The following is a 21,935-nucleotide window of genomic DNA, read 5'->3' on the forward strand; positions in this document are numbered from 1 at the left end:
TTCGCTGCGTAATGAAAACGACTCTATGACGCGCACCTGCAGGGACAGGGACCCATCAGTGAGAGCGATTGTTGGTATACAAGTGTGATTATTATTCTAAGAACGTTACTTATTCTTGCTTATTCTCTTTTGTGTTTATTGAAAACGTGAATTAGTTAAGCCGTTACAAAGTAATTATTGTATTTGTATGTAGTTAATAATTTAGATTAGATAACTGTTTACTTCGTTTCTACATGTACTTACCTACATCGTACAATCAATTGTAAGTTATACGGTGTTATATAATAGATTATATCTACTAAAAGTTTTACTAGGACTATCAATGAAATAGCGAAAAAAATCAGCTTAAACACACTCACATATTTTAGTTCCAATAAAACCAAAAGAATATTAAACTTCAGATGCCATTGGAAGTGAAACAAATCACAGGTCCCCTGGTCCTCGGCGAGGGTCCCCACTGGGACGACCGAGTCCAGGCCCTCTACTTTGTGAGCATTCACGAGAAAACCATCCACAAGTATAATCCGGCGAGCGGCGAACACACGAAAACTACCCTCGGTAAGACTGCAACATGAGCACCATCTAGTTAACAGATAGTTAATAACTGAAACTGATCAAAATTGTACAGATGGCGCCACCGTGTATAATATTATAGACTATTATAGAGTACATGAAAGACATTGTCGAAACATCTGAAACTTGTCGGCCAACGGAGCAACTAGATACCTCGATCCTCTTATGCTCTAGTTTCCTAGGATAGCGGTGCCGTCATATAGCGGCCGTCTCCATACAAATACTGCAACATCCATATTTAGCCGTATTATTTAGTATGGAGACGGCCGCTATATGACGGCACCGCTATCCTAGGAAAACCGATCTTTATCTCTTTACTTTCATCTAGATATACTTAAATCGCAAGAAGCTAAAGCAGTGGGGAGACACTCCTCACCTCGGGCAAACTCGGCTCCGCTCGGCACAGCATTGCTCTGAGCAATTATTAGGGTTGGCATTACTTGACGTCCTTTTGCGTGCACGAGCACAGATAAGGTAATGACTTGTATTTTGACAACCCTAAATAGCCGAAAGGCATAATAGTGCCCATGATTCGCCCCTGAATCGCTGTCAAACTTCGGTTTTGTAGGAAGTGTCCTTTCTGTACGGTACTATTATTTATTCTGTAGCTAAACCTTCAACCATAAGTATAACGTAAGATATATGTATGTATGAATATTATCTTCTTGCCAACCGTTGCATTCAAGGAGGTCTACCTTCGCAAAACCAGTTTTTTTTAATAATTTCAGATGGCCGTCCCGGTTTCATAGTACCCGTGGAAAGCGCGCTAGACCAGTTCGTAGTGGGATTGGAGCGAGAATTCGTGGTTCTCCAGTGGGATGGCGCTGAAGGCAGCGCGGTGAAGGTAGTGCGGAAGATTGGTGAGGTGGACCAGGAAGCTGCGAGGAACAGGATTAATGATGGGAAGGCGGATCCTAGGGGCAGGATCTTTGGAGGTGAGAAAAATAACTACGTATTCGGGTTGTTAGAATTTGGAATGTTGTCGGGGTTAAGGTTCACAGAATATTGAGGAATGTTAGCACAAAATGGAAAACTTGCATGTTTACTCTAAATTTTATCTTTGTTTTACAATCCAGTAAGACAGATAACGAATATAATGATAAAGATAAATTACAAAGTTTTTAGTGTATATTATAGAGATCCAGCCTCTCCCCGTGGAGCCTTTTGTAGCAAACAATTTTATAACGTATCTAAACGAAGTGTCATTAAATAAACATTTAAAGTGTTCATGCTTTCTGTACCTAAAGCTACTTAATTAATTCTTCGGCTACATGAGGGCGTTACTTCATGAATTGGCTCGATTTTCTGGAGAGAGGTCTGGTACTCCGTTCTAGATACTTTTCAACAAATTACCGAATCCACATGGAGAAGGTAATCCAAATTCCAAACGCTACTATATAAAATTATCAAAACTTCTACAATATTTCCAGGCACAATGGGCTACGAGAAGTCTCCCGGCGACTTTGCCCAAGAACAGGGCTCCCTCTACCGTGTCGATGGCAACATTACTCGCGTGGCCGACAAAATTGGGATTTCAAATGGTCTGGCTTGGGACTTGAGTGCTAAAGCCATGTACTACATCGACTCGCTGGAGCAGAACGTCCGGAGATACGACTATGATGTGGACACTGGGAATATCTGTAAGTGTACCATCGCCCACACTGGTAACTGACAGTTCGTAAACCTTTTTACAAAGGCATAAGGTCCACCGATGGATAGTTAAGAGTGTCGCTGTTTGTACCGGAGAGAAGTTAATTACTTAACAGAAGATGGGATTAATTATCTGTGATATCGTGTGATTTGACAGCGGTCAGACAAGTCAATTTTACTTTTCGAAATCTTTCGGTCTACTTCTCACAAAACCTATTTAGACCAAATAGAAACAGACGTACCTAATAGTTTTGTAGAGAATTAACTTCAATACCATTCTTATCTCAAGTATGTACCTTCTTAAGATATAATACCTATAGTTACGTATACAATAATAAACATTTTCACATCACCCATTCGAAATAGGGAAGTTTCTTCCATATGCTAGGAAGTGGCACTTCTCTTCCCTGCTAGGAGAGATTAAAGTGACAAAATTCAGTGTACACCCTCGCCGTAAATATGTCATTTTGCTCCCTTGTGACACAATCTACTATTCCAACTCTCACGTTTTCCAGCAAACATGCGGCACATTTTCAACCTTCCGAAAAACGGTCTCGATGGTTTTCCGGATGGTGGGACAATCGATACCGACGGCAATCTGTGGATCGCTGTGTTCAGCAACGGCGTTGTTATCCAGGTGTCACCGGAGGGCAAGCTGCTGCGACAAGTCCCGATACCGGCTAAACAGGTAAGTCATAGACCATAGTACGTCGGCAAACTGCATTAGAAATCACCAGTTTAAGGAAGCTCAAAGAGTCGTAAATGTTGTTTCATTGGTATCAGAACTCTGAAGGGTTAATTTTATAGGTGACTTAAAAAGCCGCATGTGGTTCGCGAGCTTGCCGGCCCCTGGATAAGGTAGTTCTAACGTTCTAATCTACATTCTCTAAATAAATATCCTCGGCTCAAAAAAATAGAGACCCCTGCACAGAACCGCTAGGCGTTATAAGTGTTATAACTACATGAAAAACAACCGCCGTTTATTGACACCATCATCATCACGTCGATAACAGCTGCATTATTATAAAACCGGGCAAGTGCGAGTCGGACTCGCGAACGAAGGGTTCCGTTCCGTACCATAATGCAAAAATCGGCAAAAAAAAAAACGGTCACCCGTCCAAGTACTGACCCCGCCCGACGTTGCTTAACTTCGGTCAAAAATCACGTTTGTTGTATGGGAGCCCCACTTAAATCTTAATTTTATTTTTTTAGTATTTGTTATAGCGGCAACAGAAATACATCATCTGTGAAAATTTCAACTGTCTAGCTATCACGGTTCGTGAGATACAGCCTGGTGACAGACGGACGGACGGACGGACAGCGGAGTCTTAGTAATAGGGTCCCGTTTTACCCTTTGGGTACGGAACCCTAAAAAATGTTAAAAGCAGTTAAACATTAATACATACATACTAGGTATTTATTCTAAGAGTCGCGGAATTTATAGTAGACATTTTTGGTTAGTACATAATATTAGTATTAGGTACCTATACCTACATGCGTGGTACGTGGGCCATACTGAAAGTTTCTGGATTCTGATATATGAGACCACTTATTTTTTCTAAGTGGCCAGTCCAGGAATTTTCAGTATGCCCTAAGTACCTACTCTAAAATCGATACAAACATTTTCACTTTAAGGTTACATCGTGCACCTTCGGCGGCCCTAACTTGGACATCCTCTTCGTAACCACATCCCGCTACATGAACAAACCGGGCGAGGGGGATCCTCAAGACGGATGCACCTTCATGGTGACAGGCTTGGGTGTTAAGGGACATCCTAATGTCAATTACAAATTTTAAGAGAATTGTGTGTGATTGAAGTGTTATGTGATTATGTTTATGTTATTGCCATTTAAAAATGAAATCAATTTACCTATAAAATTGAGTGTTACCTACAAGCCTTTTTATTTTAAAATTAACTAGAGTTAGACCTAGAAAAGTCTGCAACGATTTTGATAGCACACGCAGTGCAAGTGTTATTTTAAACGTCAAACTTCTTTATGACGTATAAATAACACTAGCTCTGCGTATGTTATCAAGATCGTTCCAGACTTTGCTTGGTCTAACTCTAGTAGTTATGTATAGTTTGATGACAGTAGTATGATGAAACGGGAAAGAAAAATTTAGCAATAAATAATACTTTAATTAAGCTTAACATTCACTTCACATTCTTCGGCCCGTGCTCCCCAACCCTCTTAATCTGAACGTAGCCCGCAAAGCCGGCTGTACGGTCCCGCAATTCATACATGCAGTGGTTACATATAGGAACTCGAATGTAAGGCCTCGAAGGGACAGTTAATAGGAAACCATTAAAAAACATTAACGTAGCAATAAATAAATAAAATACTTTAATTAAGCTTGACATTCACATTCTCCCGTCCGCGTACCCCCAACCCTCTTAATCGGAACGTAGACCCGCAAGGCGGGGGCTGTTCGGTTCCGCGATTCATACAGGCTGACGTTACATACAGGTCCTCGAACGTAGGGCCTCCGAATGTGCATGAGGTCACCTGGAGCGCAGGAATGCGGATTTTCTGGAGGAGCTTGCCTTCGCGAGGGTCGACTTTTAGTACCTGAGGCAGAGAAGATAATAAGTATTATTAAATTACGTCTTTGGGGTGACGCCGATTCAAAGTACCTTATGACGTACCTTAGATTTTAGTTAGATTACGTAATTTATAATTTATTTGTTGACATTTTATATTCATTATTTTATATTGTTTGCTATTGTGTCGTTTAAGTACTTGTATTAAATTGTGTATTGTGTGATTTGTCTCAGTGTTTTATGGGCTAAAAGCCTGAAATAAATGTTTTTTTTTAAAGTAGGTATTTTCGTAACCTTAATATAAGTAGAGGCGAATGATGAATTCATTTCGGACTTCATAGTTACAGTCGACGTCAAAGATATGTTTACATTTTTCGCCTTATTACAAGGGAGTAAGGTGCAAAAGTGTAAATATATCTTTGACGTCGACTGCACAAGCACTATCCAAAAAAAGTAGGTAGGTAAACTAGCCAAGGCACCCCGTGCTTCAAAGACTGTATCCGGCAGTTCGGATCCGTACTGAAAGTTCCATTAATCTAGTCCATCGAATTTGATGCGATCCAGAGATTTCCGTCGATGTTTTTGGTCATATCTCCCACAATGTCTAGATATTCAATGTTTTTACTGTCTTCAGTTCGGCCCTCTCCTGTTCCACTAACCTGGTGTCCATCGAAGTTGGCGATCCAGAGGTTACCCTCAGTGTCAATGGTCATGCCATCCACGATACCTTTCAACCCGTGTTTCGCGTAGTTGAACACGAAGCGAGGGTTTGCTGCGAACGAAAACGAAAGTTCACTGACTTAGTTGACTTAGGCCCAATTGCACCATCCCACTAACCCGGGTGTTAACCGGTTAAACCGTTAACCCAGTGAGAAATTGTACTGGTAACCATGGTAACTCCAGGTTTAACCGGTTAACCCCGGGTTAGTGGAATGGTGCAAGTGGGCCTTAGTGGATGATGTTTATTAAGCACTAGTAGCGCGGAAAGACTCAGGTCGTCTATTCGAACCCAGCTTGTGCAAATGAATTGATTAGAACTTAAGTAAGAAGAATCATTCGATTTATTTAACCGGTCCGTTTTCGTAAAGACGTAACTAATCAGACCCATTGACCATTTAAACTATAGTAGCTACGTTTAAACTATAGTAGCTGCGCCAATTCGTAGCAATAAACTACTTTGGTCTTCTTTAGTATGTATTCAGTCCTGAATTTTTGATATTCAGTGGTATCAATTCCGGAATTGTAATATCGGAAAATTTGTCCGAGATTCCGGAATTCCGGAATGCAAGCCATATGCAATCGAAAGCACTAATAAGAACAAGAGGATAACTTACTAATAATAATCACCTCACCTTATATATTTCATGTGTTTGTATACTGTACATTTTTGCAATGTTTAATTTCTCGGTGTATTGACAAGCCAATATTGTTATGCCGTGTAAATATATTGTTAATATATAAATAAATAACTTACAAATCTCTCCAGTCTCCACGTCATAATCATACCGCCGCACATCATACTCGAAGGAGTCAGCGTAGTAAAAGGCCTTCTCTTTCAGGTCCCAACACAGTCCGTTGGAGACATCCACTCCCTCCAACACCTTCTTCACGCTGCCGTCCGGGTCCATGCGATAGAGATTGCCTTTCTTTCGGCTGAATTTGCCGGGCTCGTACTCGTGGCCCATCGTTCCTGCAAACATATACGTACTTTTAAACAGTTCCCTAATCATCCTGATTTATTCGCACAAATTGTACTTACACTTATAGTTCGTTTTTTTAGCATTAGAAATAAGGTAAACAATCTTGATGTGTATTTTAATTGAAAAACACATTTTAAAAATAAGTTACGGCAAATATGTAACAATTATGAATCTAATATGTACGATCATTTATATTCTTCTGCTTTCATAAGTAATCGTTTTTGATTTTTAAAAAACGTTTTTCAATTAAAAGACATGTTAAGATCGCTTACCTTCTTGCAAGTTCTTTCTAATGCTAAAAAAAACGAACTATAAAGTCGGATCGGTAGGTAAAAATTAGGGAAATCGAACTATTTTTAGTAAGTGCTATGTAGGATATAAAGTTTAGGAGAAAATCCCGTGGGTATATTGGCATTGGCCTCCCGGTACGGCTGACTTTTGTTGAGTTCCATCTTAGAATCATTGTTTATTTGTTTTCTAAAAGACGCCTCACGTAGGTATATAATATGGCTACAGCTATTAGGGAAACCAATCGACTGTTTAATTTATGTCGTGGCTGCGCGGAATATTACTAACTAGAAGTATGTTTGAGCTCACCAGCAAATAGCCTGCCTTGAGGATCAGCCTTGGCGTCATTAAACCTATTATTAGGATTATCCTGATCCACCTCAGCAAGAGTCCTGATCTCCTTCGCGCCTCCATCTTTGCCGTCCCACTCGACCTCGATGATACGCAGCTTCAGACCCACTACGAAGTGGTTGGGCTTGCCTTCTACGGGGATTACGAAGCCGGGCATGTCATCTGAAAAAAACATTATATGTTTGTTAGAATCACCAAAATGCAACTGTTTCTCTTTTGATCTTGGTTTGACACGCTTCTTCAATCTAAAGAACTAGTCAGTCCGCGGAAATGAAGCAAGAGAGCCAAGGATCACACAATACAGCGCGCGAAAAAGAAATAACGAAAACTATAGGCTTGGCCAGGGTCCTCGGTCAAAAATTTTGGATTATTTTGGTCATAATAATCATGGTGCTCTACCTAAGCCACATAACACACGAGCTGTTTTTTTCCGGAATTCAGAGCCTGCATCTCTATGGCTACGGAATAAATTCAGATATCGTCTATGGCACCTGTATTTTGTATGGAATAATCTATATGGTAAAGGAATATCAGAATCAGCTCGTGCGTGATATGTGCCTAAGAGCTATGACAATTAACTGTCCATCAAACATATGGTGCTAATTTGAATTCATTGTCACTTGCCCACTGAACTCCTCAAATGCTAAATGAAATTATTTATGTGCATGATTATTGGGTGGCTCAACGCTATATGGAAAAAATGCACATTCAGCGGGGTCACCATTTCATCATCTCATAAAATATTCAGACACTACTTACTAAGCACAGCTCTCGTATGCTTGCCGGTAGCTGGGTCGTATCTGTGGATAGACTTGTCGAAGATGCTGACGAAGTATAACACCTGCTCCCGATGGTCCCAGTGTGGGCCTTCGCCCAGCCATACGGGTTCTGTCACTGCTTCTAAGCTCACCATCTGAAAAGAGACCAAGTTAAGTGTAAAACTAGAGGTAGACCAAGTAAAGTCTGCGGAGATTTTGACATGCAGTGCCAGTGTTATTTATACGTCATAATTTTATAGAAGTTTGACGTTTAAAATAACACTTGCACTGCGTGTGCTGTCAAGTTCTCTGCAAACTTTTCTTGGTATAACTCAACCAACAAGGGCTTGAATCCACACGACGTCATTTAAAAAGGTTTTTGGAAAGGGGAAACTAGGTAAGTAGTTACTTATTTGTATCGGATTACTCGTATATTAGAAAGCAGTAGGGCACTTAGCTGGTTTCTTTTGTGGCAGGCGCTAGATGTAATTTTAACAATATAAATTAATTTTCAGGCTACGAGTATGTAACAAACAAATTACCAAGCCTACCTACCGCCAAGTTTTTGTTCTTTAAGGATTGAGTTAATATTAAAAGTTGCTCAGTATGATCTAATAGCGTTGAAAAAACACTGATATATACCGACCCATCACTACGGGCGCCGCACATTTCCGTGCGCCACATACTTAGGTAGGTACCTACTGTTTACAATAATGTTTCAAGCTTCATTACGATTTGGTAAACTACTAAATAATACTTGGAACACTTACAATACTTAGGGGTCATCCATTAATTACATCACACGTTTAGGGAGAGGGAGGGGTCAAGAAAATGTGACATATTGCGACTTGGGGGAGGGGGGAGGCACAAACTTTGTGACGTCACTTTAAATTCATCAGTAACCGAAAATTTATTTAAATTATTTTATTCGCTGTACATTTAAATAACAAGTTTTTAAAACGATAATCGTTTTTATTCGTATAATTTTCTTTCCTAAGCAGTTTTGGGTTATAAAATTACTAATATTTATATCGTCAAAAATATTTTGATAAAATATTAATAATACTTAGGTACTTACTTAATTCGATTTGGCGATTTCGTAGAAAAAATGTGACGTCACACTAGGGGGGAGGGGTTTGCCAAATGTGACCAAGTGTGACAAGGAGGGGGGGAGGGGTCAAAAAACCTAGAAATTCGTGTGACGTAATTAATGGATCACCCCTTACATACATTGCAATGTTACATAATAACTCAATGTAGGTATATTGTCTACTTATGTAATAAGTATTGCATGAATATTGCCTACCTACTGTGCACTCAAAAAACTTTTTTTTTTCTTATCGTTCACTGATCCCATCAGCCCAAAGCGTAAATTCCTGATGAATTTGATAAATCACAAAACGCTAAGATTAGATTGTGATTAGATTAGCAATCTTTAAATCAATTGAGGAAGTATTACGTTGTTTTGATAATTTTGTTTGTTCACGTTGGTAAGTAGTTAAATTTAAAAAATGTTGAATATAAAATACGTACCTAACGAAAAACTTTTATATTCAAAAAATACAACAATATACAAATGGCGAACGTAATCGCGTTCTCAGACCAACCAAGGGCGCCAAACAAAGATACGTACAAATGTATCAAAGAGACATGTTAATCTAATAAAAAAATACAAATACAGAAATACTAAACCTGGTGCACGGTTTTTGGTCACACATGCTGTAAATAGTGTTAAAAATACTTTTTATTTAAGCCTTTCTTGTAGTGACTGTTTGTGAGCCCATCAACGTGTACACTAGCGCCACAGCTAAATAATCGTGATTATTTAAATTTACGGAAGTATTAAAAAAAGGGGGCCGTGCGTACTGTATTGTGTATTTCAGTACCTTTTGAATACATCATACTAGTTTTTATGTTAAATAATTACAGCGCAATCACAGTATATGTACTTGCCAAAAAGTTATCCATGTGTCCCAGTCTCGGATCCCCTATTTTAAAATACCTACGTTCATTATGGTTTTCGATAGACAGATGAAAATTAATGTACTAAGTAGTCGAATTACTCACTTTATTAAAATTAAAATATCCGTCAATGGCCGTGTCCAACCGCAATGTGCGCTCTCGAGCGCCCCGTGTCGTATTGTTGTTGAACGAGATTAGGAGGTGTTATAAATGTGTAGAGATCCGCGGACCGAACGCCGGAAATTTCCCGTACTTGGCTGGTGCCACAGAAAAAATTATAGTACTAGGTGCAGAAGGTTCACTCTAACAAAACGCGTCTATTACGACAGATACGGAGGAAGCGTCCGTTCCGTAGCGGTGCGTGGCAACTACTACTGCTAGACACCAAAATTGGGGTGGGCCGCATGTACTTGTAGCGATGCGATGAAATCGCGGAGTGAGCCACGCCGACTGGACTGGTGCTAGGAAACTGTAAGACGATCATTCTACAAGAATCTCATTCCCCTGGCCATACATATCCGCAAATTCCCAGGAGTTGCCGCTTTATGAACACCTCATTTTTGGTGACTGTGTAACCCGTGCCAAGTTCCATCTACAACCATAACGGCTGAGCGGAGTCTCCTAGGATTTTCGAATAGATATAGCTAGGGGAATGAGATAACTGTAGAATGCCTCAATAAAGTACCTATAACTCTTAAATTCTAACACTCCCCCGGTGCAAGTAGCACGTTATTAAATTTATAAACTCGGGTCCTAAAAACATGCTGTCTGCAGAGATAGATTTTATATAGGATTCAATTCGAAAATCAAAATCAAAAAATATTTATTGTATGATTATGGGTGGGGTCTACACAGGTGGTACAAATTATTGATGTTCTCCATATGCCTTACAAAGGCGTACAATATTGGTAAGTTGTCTTAGAACTAAATCAACTCACTTGATGGCGCTGTTTTAATTTTGTCGAGGGATTCTTCTTAACTCCATTTCCGGGCACAGGGCATACATATGTGTACGGCCCCCCGCGATGCTACAAATGCAGTTTAGATCACATCTGGCGAATGTATCTAAAAACGGAAATAATGTTATTAGTAATATACCGACTATGGGTTTTTTAAACATAAATAAATGTGTTTTAAATGTTTTAGCCATAATTATAAATCCCATAAGTTATACAGTTATAGATATTCTATAAGTTATATTCCAAAACAACTACATATTTTCCACTTTAAAAAATTTAGACAATAATTTAATTGGCTTAATAGGCTAAGGAAAATAAGCGGAAAAACACAACGCATATTTAATTGTCCTCAGAAAAATCGGACTCTCGACTCTTGACGGATTTTTCCGATCGTTATTAAATTTCTACGAGGATTTTTGGGGGGCTAAAGCGAACACAGAAATTATCTAGCTGCGCCCTTGTCACTCGATAGAATAGAAGCAATAGAGATAGAAGATGGACATAGAGTTATTTTATTTCTTCTATCGCGGTACCTAAATAAGCTGGTACCTACTAATAAACCACAGGTCATTGGCCTATTCTTAAAACGTAAAACCTATGACCTATGTAGGATACGAAATCTCTTTCGACATTACCATTTGCTCATCGATGAAGAAAAATATCGTAATATTAGGTATGTTTACAAACTGGAAACCAGAGGATGCAACCGGGAAAACAAAAATTACCTAAGTACTTACTGCTACATGTGATGCGAAGACCCAAAGTAGATTGGCTCCCGACACCAAAGCCATTTCTGGCCAATTGACGGCGCCGAGTTCGCTAAAAGGTCTTTTTGCATTTCGTCTCTCCAGCGGTACCTAAGGACCGACGTCCAGGTCTTCGGCAATTTGGTAAGCCAGATTACAGCCTCCATTCTGCACGATCGGATCCGTCCGGACTACGTTTCTCCAATGATGTTCGGCTCGATACCAGATCTTCAATTTCCTGGATTCTAATACGGAGTCTCTAATTTCATCCTCTACGTGTGGGTCCCATGTGGGTAAAGATTAATATCATAGTCTAATAAAACATGGTCTTCCGTTCCCAGAGTGACACGGGCCTACGTCACAACAACATGGCCGCTATATATAGCGCTATCGCATATTATCATATAGCGCTGTCGCATGATGACGTAGGCCCGTGTCAGTTAGGTGACCTAGAAAAGACGGGAATGGAGTACCAGGCGGAGTATATTATTATACCATGATTAATATGGAATTATAAATAGAAGATTATTGTTGACTGCCGACTACCGCCTTTTGTACTTATTATTATGTTCAATTAAAGTTTAAATAATAAATAAAATTAGATAGATGTTCCAGTATAGTCAAGACAAGCGTTACCTTTTCATAAATGACGGAACTAGGGATTGCAATCCGGTCCGGCGGATCCGGTAATCCGGCCGGATCCGGCACCTTTTTGGAGCTACCGGATCCGGTTAAAATCACCGGATCCGGGAAAATAGAAAAAAAGACCGCACACAGCACCTACTGTGCGTTTTAGGTGAGATAAAGACGACGGATAGAAGAAAGAAGTTAAACAGAATAAAGAACGAATGAAAAAGTCCAAATTTAGTAAAATAAGAAGATATTTAATAAGACGATGATTGAGAACAGAAGAGGATTTTCTCTTCTTTCATGTTGGTGGCACGGATCGGCACGATACGACGATTACTTAAATACTTAGAAGTAAACATTAAAGGATGGAGATGTCATGGAAGGCATGTATAACGACCGGTCTGGCCTAGTGCTGGGTAGTGACCATTCAGTGACCCTACCTATGTAGCCGATGGTCCTGGGTTTGAATCCCGGTACGGGCATTTATTTGTGTGATGAACACAGATATTTGTTCCTGAGTCATGGGTGTTTTCTATGTATATAAGCATGTATTTATCAATATACTATAGGTACGTATATATATCGTCGCCTAATAGTACTACCCAGCTAGCTAGTACCCATAGTACAAGCTTTGCTTGGGGCTACGAGTAGGTCGATCTGTATAAGATTGTCCCCAAATACTTATTCATGGACTATTTATTTGTTTAAGATTTAGGCTATAAAACTATTTTTAAGCAAGATAATATTGGAGCGCATTTCATATAATTTTGGTTAGAAGTATAATATCTTGTTACTAGAATGGATGTCAGCGTTACAAATAATTTCATCAAAGAACAGTTACGAAAACTTGTCCTTTCAAGGAGTTCCAATTCCCATCCCATAATTATCCCATTAACAGGCTTTGGAATCCAATCTAATTTATAATTAGGTATATTGTAAACGTAAATTTGAGCAGAATGTGAATGATTAAATATAATAAAATTAATAAATGACTTAGATTTCAAATTTTATTTTTTAATTTAGACTGACATTGAGGCCATTGATTGAGGCCAAAATCGGCCCGGATCCGGCCGGATTGAAAATCAATCCGGTTTGCAATCCCTAGACGGAACCCTCCAATACTCACAGTTATCAGAATGTACGGGTATCTAATCTGTGTTTATGTGTTAAGTACAAGAGATGTTCTACTCGAGATAACGTTACTAACTCAAATGGCTACTTATACTTAGTACTTTACTAGCAACCCACCCCGGCTTCGCACGGGTTAACAAATATACACCTAAACCTTCCTATCACTATATTGATAGGCGAAAACCGCATGAGAATCCGTTCAGTAGTTTTTGAGTTTATCTCGAACATAAGTAGGTACCTAATACAAACCGACAGACGCAGCCGGGGACTTTGTTTTATAATATAGGGTGTATAGGTAGTAATAAAACTCCAAAGTACTAATAGATAAAGAGATATCTAGTATTTTGAAAGTAGAGACTTTACCTACTGAATATTTAGTAGAGGTAGGTAGTTGAGAAATAATAAAAAATAAATAATAAATAAAAAGCCTTTTTATTCCGTAAACACTTGTACAAACTATTTTTAAACTAAATACTATTTTGTGATAATCTAGTAGTGTTAGGACCCCTTCCGGGTATAGGCCTCCTCCAACCTTTTCCACCGTTCTCGGTCTTGTCTTGTGCCTCTGTGAGCCAGTTGCTCGACACTCTCTCTATGTCGTCTGCCCAGCGAGCACGGGGACGCCCAGATCTTCGTTTCCCACATGGTCCCTTCCAGGTAGTTAAACGCTTTGTCCATTTATCATCTGGCATTCTCGCGATGTGACCTGCCCACTGCCATTTGAGTCTTAGTGAGTGTTCGAGAGCGTCAATTACTTTGAGAGATACAAAATAAAAAGTACCTACAAAAATGGAGGACTTAATGCCTAATAGCATTCTTTACCAGTCAACCACTGGGTCAAAAAGAGAAGTTGAGAAAGGGTTCTCTCCACACCTATCGGCGCGCTCGCTTGCTCTAATTGCGTAGACGAAGTATTTTTGTCTATCTGCTATTCCGATTCCGCGTCCATAAATCTAATCCACATACATATAAATGCTTAATGAATTAACAGACCACGCCCGAACTTAGATAATATAAAGGTAATTCACGATACCTCTAGGTACCTACTTAAATAAGTGCTGATATAATTGACGCAATGTAGAATGATTATGAATTATGTTTTATCTAAGTACTTCTTACAATCATAATAAAGAATAAACGTTATTTAATTTCATTATCGTTAGATCTACAAGACTTTAATTACAGTTTAAAAGAAAAAAAAAACTTTCTTGAGTACCGCTCAACAATATTCAAAAAGTTTTTTGAGAAAAACAGTCGTAGGTAGTCAGCCCGCTTAAATATTTTGGTAATGCATAACCAATTTTAAGTATTTATTTATTAAACTTTACACATAAATTAACAGTATAACACCAAAGCACTTATGTGGTATATTACAATAACATTCATAACGAATATCACAAAATCACAAACTTTGCAATGACTCGTTTCATGTGAAATTGTCACATTAAATTTATGTCTATTTTTTATAAAAATATGACGTTTATTTGAAGAATAATAAGTCGCAGTGGAATATCGAGGAATATATTTGATACATAAAATCAGATGACTGACGGTTGATTGTACAGACATTACAACAACAACGGTTTCATAGCAACCTACCAACATTATTGAAGTTTTTCCACACTTTGGCAAAGTCGATGTAGAGTTAGCTTAGACGTGATATCGGTGATATGATAAAACATTAGGTACCATGACTTTATACCTATATGTGGTTTTATGCTCCATGTGAGGACCCTTTTCTATGGAAACGGAAAGCCACGTATACATTTTGTAACAATCAATTTAAAATGTCCATGTGATGTCGTGGCGCCGTTATCTTAGAATATCAGACCTGCTAGCATGAGTTGCGTTCTCGCGTGCGACTCTATGCATACATCTTGCGTGAGTGCGCGAGAACGCAACTCATGCTAGTCGGTCAGAAATCAGAATTTTCGACGAAATGTAAGGCGTATCCAGATTAGTCAATTTTTCGACAATCTGATTCAATTGCCCGATCGAATCAGGAGGTGCGGACGCAAATACCAATTTGGCTCGTCCAATTCAACCGCCGATAATTACCGATATTACCGATAAAATGAGGTGCGGACGCAAGAATACCAATTTGTGAGGCCAGTATTTTCGTTCTGGGGCATTTTTTCAATTTAGAGGGCTCTAAATATCACCATAAATCTAAAATTGGAGATTGACGCCAATTTAATTTCTGATCAAATCGACCGATTTGATTTGATTTGGACCGGTGTGATATGCGTCGGCTAAAGTCTCAAACCTCGTAACTCCTCCCGGAGGAGTTAAGAGATTTGCGACTTTAGGTATTGTTAGCTAAGGTAGCAAATCCCTAATTTCATTGAATTGGACTTACGAGGTTTGCGACTTTAGCCAACGTAATTACTTAATTAGGTATATCTTAATCTGATCTTCAAATTATTATCTGGGTTTTTATTGCATCATGCAATCGTGCAATGTAATAGTTTAATGCCCGCCTCTGACTTTCGTATACGAATACGCAAATCTGCAGGTGGACTAAACTTGCGAATGGTGGTGAAGTGTAGGTAGACCCAGCCAACTATCACACTTTCGCCATTCATAAAAGGGAGTTCACCCGTGGTATAAGTGGCTAGCTCTAAAGACTCACTTCTTGTATTAAGAATGGTTGCAATTGCCCTGGGTAACACTTGGTAACACTATAAAAGCCGTAACAGACTACCGCACCGCACCGCGACTTTGGTGATTACGAGTGTGTAAGGTGGTCGCCGAACGTGCGTTAAGGATGTAGCTTTAAGTTAGAGCGAGAAAGACGATATTTTGACCGCACCAAGGTGCGCCAGGTGCAGTGCGGTCGTCTGTTACGGCTTTCCGCGCAGTTCCAAATCTGTGGCAAGTTTTCCAAGTCAAGGACGCAAATATCGACCATTCGCAAATTATCATTCGTGCCACCATATACATAAAAAATACATAGAAGGTCAATAGCACTTAAACTAGGTACATGATATTAAAGACGAGGATTTATAGAATCAATGAAATACAAATGAGCTGACTATGTCATTTTTAATAAAATAAAAATATATAATATGTACGTATAGGTGCCTAATTTTCACTTTTCAAGATGCATTTAATTATGTCAAAAATTAATCTGAGACATAGAATTCATGAGTCAGTGTGTCGAGTCAACTAAAGTGTGTCAAGTGTTAACTAATGTGTCGAGGTTTTGGGCAAAATCGATGGATTTATTACTAATAAGCGATATCCTAGACAACCACATAGTGTATCATTGAACCTGATGTCGATAGGTAGACCCATCACTCCGAGCCCAGTTATCTTGAGAGTGTACCCGCCGGGATGTTTCTGTTCTTCGTCGATGTTGAGTTGAGACGCGCCGTGGTTACGTAAAGTGTGTCAAGTTTAAACTAAAGTGTATCGAAGTCCTGGATGCAGTCGATGGTTTAATCGCTAATAAATGATATCCTTGAGAACTTTATAGTGTATCATTGAACCTGTTGTTAGGTAGACCCGTCACTCCAAGCCCAGTTATTTTGAAAGTGCACCCACTCGGATGTTTCTGTTCTTCGGAGATATTGAGGCGCGCCGTGGTTACGTAGAGTGTGTCGAGTTTGGCGCCTCCAAAGGTACAGGAGGTGACCTGGACAAATAATTCCATATGGCAGTTTGATATAAAACTTAAACTTGGAAATAAATGGAAAATGGTGGAAATAAATGAACAAGAATAAACTAAATATCGGAAGGAAGTCACTAGGGTTGCCTCGTTCGTGCTAGAAAAATCTCTATGACTATTACCTAAATTTAAAATTCCATCGCAAGGATTTCGCTTTCACGTAAAAAAAACGGAACGAAATCGGTTCATCCGTTTGAGAGTTACGACGCCACAGACAGAGAGACATTGTCGGCAAACGATCGTTTTAGCAGACCAACGTAGCGTTTGTCCTGTTTGCTTTCATTGAAGTAGAAAATACCGTTTTCTAAAATACTTTAAAAGACATTACATACGTTATTGAGACTTGAAGGTCGATCCATTCAAAATGACAAGTTGCAAAAGAGAAGTAACTAAGTCACTAAGGGCGTAGCCAGCCTGTAGGGGGGGGGGAGGTGCCTCTGACTTTAATTAAAGAAGATGATGATGAATACCTGTTTAGCGGGAACCTCCACTCGTTTAATTAATTCGCCGTTAGGGGATATGTGCAGGACGCAGCCGCCGCCGAACACCGCCACCCACAGGTTGCCGTTTGCGTCGATGGTGCAGCCGTCCGGATTTCCTTCCAATTTGTTTGTCTCGAAGTCGAAGATGTACTGGAGATTGGCTGTAAAAATCGATTACTTTAGTTAGACCATTGATCCATATCGTAGGTATCATGAAAAAGTTAAAAACTAGGTATATCTATATGTTAATAAAAAAACCGGCCAAGTGCGAATCGGACCTGCGCACGAAGGGTTCCGTAACATTACGCAAAAAACGGCAAAAAAAATCACATTTATTGTATGGGAGCCCGACTTAAATATTTATTATATTCTGTTTTTAGTATTTGTTGTTATAGTGGCAACAGAAATATGTTCATCATCTGTAAAAATTTCAACTGCCTAGCTATCACGGTACATGATATCATTTTCTTTTCTTTTCCTCAAAAGACAATGCCTCTAATATGTAGGAAGTTATTCTACGATAAACCATACTTTACGAAATAAATATGCATATCATGATAAATTTTTTACTCATGATCGACATCGACGACATCTATAGCAGATGATTGTTGCAGCGTCGGGTAAAATTGATTACAACATCTCCTATGACTTATGATTCCAATTAATACCAGAGTGGTATCTTCTGTTCTGCCACAGCAATCACAAACATGACGAGAGTCCAAGGGAGGAGGTCTAGCCACCACTATGACCATCTTAAAACAGAGACATGGATGGCACTTTGAAAACCTGGCTATTTTTTTCTGGACATACTGACTCAAAAATGTATACTTACAAATGTCCCCAGTCTCAACATCATAGTCGTATCTTCTTATCTTCCTTTCTGGCGAGTCTATATAATACATGGCCTTAGATTCCAGGTCCCAGGCGAGGCCGTTGGAGATGGAAATCTTGTCGCAGAGCGGGGCGAGGCCGTGCGAGTCCAAGCGGAATAAAGAGCCTGCATTCATGTCCAAGTTAAATTTCTCGTCTTGGTGGCCCATTGTGCCTGTAATAGTAAGCAGGTGGATATATATTTCAAGTGCCCAATGAGTAAAATAAAGTACAAAGAAATTACACAGAACATAAATTTAGGTGACCACAGGCGGCTTTTATTTCGTATGCAGCAGGGGGCATCTATTTCAACGTAAGGCGTTTAGGGATCGAGCCAAATCTCTTGTTAGGTATATTTGTAAATAAAATAATATAACAATGTAAAATCAAAGTAAAATTATAAATTAAAACAATCCGCAAACAAGTCTAGTGGTTATTTGTCTTTCTCCTCTCACTTTTGTTAGCCGATCTGGAGTTTTGAATTTTTCAGTTTTTAGAACTAACCTGCATAAATACGCCCCCTAGGATCCGCTTTGCCATCATTCAGCCTGTTCCTAGGAGACTGCTGGTCCACCTCCCCCAGTTTCCTCACGACCCTCGCAGTGCCGACGCCGTCCCACTGGATAACTACGAAGTCGCGCTCCAAGCCCACTATGAAGTGGTCCAAGTGGTCTTCGAGGGGTACTATGAAGCCTGGGCGGCCCTCTGAAAGGATACAAACTAAATTTGTATGGTTGGAAGCTGGAAATAGTTATTCATTGAATTCGTTCTAGATTACCTAAGTACTCCAAAATGGAAATCTATCATTGAATAATTTTACGGTTTAGACTCACTTGTATTAAGTCACTCGCACGACATGTTTCGGAGAGCCTAAGTCTCCTTTCTCAAGCACTAACACCTTAAAATTATTCAATGTTAGTATGTCTCACAACAGTTTAAATTGGAAATCCTCCAAAATTATAAAGGTAGGTATGGAAAAGGTATATTGATTGCAGCGTTTGTACATGCGTCCCCTTGGTTAACTCAACGAATCTTTCATCGAGGTTCCGTTAAACAGTGGATACCCAGAAAGCAGCGTGCTAACAGCCCTGACAGGTGAGCCATGGTTTGCGGTGCTGCGGCCACGAAGCAGTCCCCATCCGACCATGGTTCCCCTGCTTAGAGACCATCCATCTTTCTCTTATCATATGGAACATAGGAAAGCGCCATATAGGTACCTTTCATCGATCTTCCCCACACTACTCTTTTGTTTTGTTGAAGACAGACTCTTTATCAAGACATTAGAGTGTAGGTATGTTAGCGCCACTTGCACCATCCCACTAACCCGGAGTTAACCGGTTAAACCGTTAACCCAGCGTCAATTTGTACTGGTAATGGTAACCACATGGTAACTCCAGGTTAAACCGGTTAACCCCGGGTTAGTGCATGGTGCAAATGGCCCTTATAGTTTAAGCACCTTGCCCCGTCGGATACATCTGATATTACTGTACAAAAATAAATAAAACTCACCCAGAGTAGCGCTGGTAAGGCTCTCCGTAGCCGGATCATATTTATGTACAGTATTCTCATTAATACTGACGAAGTACAGAGCTTGCACACGTTCGTCCCAATGAGGGCCTTCGCCCAGAAGAAATGCGCGATCTGCTATCGCTTCCACTTTTATTCCAAAATCGTTGACTGATGACGTCATGCCTGAAGTCGATGATTCCAAAACTGATGACGACTGAAAATGATAAATAATTGGAATTCTATAAAAATAACTATTGAGATATTAGTAGAGAAGATTATATGAGTATAAGAAGAGATACAACATTTAGATTTATTAAATATGAAATCCTTGAACATGTTATGTTAAAACATCATGTTATTTGAACATCGGAACTCCAATCCCGCTCTCCTCTATATATTGGCGTGTAAAAGAGGCATTACACGACGCCAGAGACCAGTTAATAATTAAGACACAAATTCAAAGAAAGACAACTTACGTAGTGCCGTGTTGCGCTGTGAGATATGAAACCGCGTACCTATGCCAAGTGGCCTTGTAGGTATTGTAAGAGAGAATAACGGGCACATGTGTACACGATAAGGTTAAAATTACTCACAACAGAGGGCGCTTTTTGATGAGCAAACAGTTTCACTAGATGGCGTTATGTTAGTTAAATATTTATTCAGCTTTATGGTGAACCGATATCGTTCCATTATAATATTAATCTCAAAGCACAGAATAAATAATAGTACTAGGTACAGAAGACTCGCTCTAACAAAACGCGTCTGTTACGATCAGGACAGATATGGCCGCTAGGTGGCGACAGCGCCACGCGCGGCTTATGGCTAGCCACCAAAATTGGTGTGGAACGGATGTACTTTTAGCTACCTGTAGCAAAGCGACGAAATCGCGGAGTGAGCCACGCCTGCTCAAGGTCACAAATAGATTTGTTACAATTTGTTTTTTTTTTGTCTAAGCCTAACCATGGGAGGTGATACATACATCTAGTTTGTATCGGCATTTGAAAATAAATATTTACCTTAGAAATTGACGATCCCATTTCGATATTCTTTATTCTTACTTCAAATGTTCAATACACTTTCCTGCTGAAATTAGCACTTGAACTAAAACAACACATTACGTACCTATAAGTACCTACCTAAAAAAGGGAATAACAGATTTTATCTAAGCTAAAATAAAGTACAATAATGTAAATTGCTGAAGAAAATAACTAATCTAATATGATAATAACTAAAACAAAATCACACGCAAGCGAATTGTTCAGACTAATATAATAAATTAACCATAAAATAATGTCATGTTTTAAAAATTAAAATATAGTACTTAAAAACTTGATTTACTGTATTAAAAACAGCCGTCCTACCTCGCCACTTGTTATTTAGGTACAGAGTAATATGTATATAATTAAATTATTGTTTATGTGTTTTAAGTGTTTACAATCACCGGTAATCCTACGACCTCATAATCAGAAAGTAGATAAATCGTATTAATTATATAACAATCTAGTCACGTCCGATATTGGATCTTAACGGTATAGAAATAAAATGTTGTTTTGAGTGGTTGTAATTTTATATTTCTTACGTCATGTCATTATGATAATGTCGACTCTTTAGACCGGCGGTCGGCAACCTGCGGCCCGCGGGCCGCATGCGGCTCGTGAAACTGTCACTTGCGGCCTGCGAGCCTCTCTGGCTATGTAATATTGAGAAACGACAATGTCTGATAAAGTCATAAATATTAACAAAGTGCGGCCCGCGTCAACTTACTCATCGTTAACTACGCTACTAAAACTACGCAAAAAAAGGTTGCCGACCGCTGCTTAGACTAAGATATACTTGATTTAAAGCTCTCACTACTTAACTAGGTACTTGTTATTACCTAGTTCTTTAACAAAATCGGTATCGTCCGATCACGTTAAGTTTTCATGCACAACTACTACGTCAAGAATGGCGCCCGGTGAAAAAAAGCAACATACTTACATAAATTGTTATTTTAGGTCCATTTTTACCTATAACTTCATAATTTTTTTTTTCTTAAAGTTTTGTGATTTATTCCTTTTGCGAAACAGTTAAATATAAATCGGAATATATTAAATTTATCTAAAGTAGAAGTGGTG

General features: G+C 39.2%; 3 protein-coding genes across 8 annotated transcripts; 1 reads left to right on the forward strand and 2 right to left on the reverse strand.

Moving 5' to 3' along the window:
- Positions 1-371: 371 nt before the first annotated feature.
- On the forward strand, positions 372-4,057 carry LOC134794093 (regucalcin-like). The gene is made up of 5 exons (XM_063765789.1): positions 372-558; positions 1,302-1,508; positions 2,004-2,213; positions 2,739-2,911; positions 3,859-4,057. Exons 1-5 carry the CDS (start codon positions 402-404, stop codon positions 4,018-4,020), a joined length of 909 nt encoding a protein of 302 aa, XP_063621859.1. The 5' UTR covers positions 372-401; the 3' UTR covers positions 4,021-4,057.
- Positions 4,058-4,554: 497 nt separating this feature from the next.
- Positions 4,555-10,031, reverse strand: LOC134794092 (regucalcin-like). 2 transcript variants are annotated; one of them, XM_063765787.1, is made up of 6 exons: positions 9,970-10,031; positions 7,864-8,017; positions 7,063-7,266; positions 6,240-6,455; positions 5,425-5,537; positions 4,555-4,793 (listed from the first exon to the last, which is right to left on the reverse strand). In XM_063765787.1, the coding sequence occupies exons 2-6, from the start codon at positions 8,015-8,017 to the stop codon at positions 4,569-4,571; spliced, it is 912 nt and encodes a 303-aa protein (XP_063621857.1). In that variant the 5' UTR covers positions 9,970-10,031; the 3' UTR covers positions 4,555-4,568. The 2 variants fall into 2 exon arrangements, with proteins under 2 accessions (XP_063621857.1, XP_063621858.1); XM_063765788.1 differs by having other exon boundaries at positions 9,930-9,989.
- Positions 10,032-16,318: 6,287 nt separating this feature from the next.
- On the reverse strand, positions 16,319-21,207 carry LOC134794104 (regucalcin-like). 5 transcript variants are annotated; one of them, XM_063765811.1, is made up of 7 exons: positions 21,183-21,207; positions 20,838-20,904; positions 19,822-20,035; positions 18,817-19,017; positions 18,275-18,487; positions 17,431-17,603; positions 16,319-16,927 (listed from the first exon to the last, which is right to left on the reverse strand). In XM_063765811.1, exons 2-7 carry the CDS (start codon positions 20,856-20,858, stop codon positions 16,763-16,765), a joined length of 987 nt encoding a protein of 328 aa, XP_063621881.1. In that variant the 5' UTR covers positions 20,859-20,904; positions 21,183-21,207; the 3' UTR covers positions 16,319-16,762. The 5 variants fall into 5 exon arrangements, with proteins under 5 accessions (XP_063621881.1, XP_063621880.1, XP_063621879.1 ...); XM_063765810.1 differs by having other exon boundaries at positions 20,838-20,922; positions 21,183-21,201; XM_063765809.1 differs by having other exon boundaries at positions 20,838-20,922; positions 21,160-21,197.
- Positions 21,208-21,935: the final 728 nt, after the last annotated feature.

This window comes from Cydia splendana, chromosome 10 (genome assembly GCF_910591565.1).
Source record: "Cydia splendana chromosome 10, ilCydSple1.2, whole genome shotgun sequence".
NCBI lineage: Eukaryota > Metazoa > Arthropoda > Insecta > Lepidoptera > Tortricidae > Cydia > Cydia splendana.

Coding starts and splice junctions, on each gene's coding strand:
- LOC134794104 (XM_063765811.1), bottom strand. CDS start 20,858: ATGGGATCGTCAATTTCTAAG. Junction 18,488..18,816: donor TAGGGGGCGTATTTATGCAG/GTTAGTTCTAAA, acceptor TTACTATTACAG/GCACAATGGGCCACCAAGAC. Junction 16,928..17,430: donor TGGAGGTTCCCGCTAAACAG/GTATTCATCATC, acceptor TTATTTGTCCAG/GTCACCTCCTGTACCTTTGG.
- LOC134794093 (XM_063765789.1), top strand. CDS start 402: ATGCCATTGGAAGTGAAACAAATCACAGGTCCCCTGGTCCTCGGCGAG. Junction 1,509..2,003: donor TAGGGGCAGGATCTTTGGAG/GTGAGAAAAATA, acceptor CAATATTTCCAG/GCACAATGGGCTACGAGAAG. Junction 2,214..2,738: donor TGTGGACACTGGGAATATCT/GTAAGTGTACCA, acceptor CACGTTTTCCAG/CAAACATGCGGCACATTTTC.
- LOC134794092 (XM_063765787.1), bottom strand. CDS start 8,017: ATGGTGAGCTTAGAAGCAGTGACAGAACCCGTATGGCTGGGCGAAGGC. Junction 5,538..6,239: donor CGTGGAGACTGGAGAGATTT/GTAAGTTATTTA, acceptor TTTCGTTCGCAG/CAAACCCTCGCTTCGTGTTC. Junction 4,794..5,424: donor CCAACTTCGATGGACACCAG/GTTAGTGGAACA, acceptor TCTCTGCCTCAG/GTACTAAAAGTCGACCCTCG.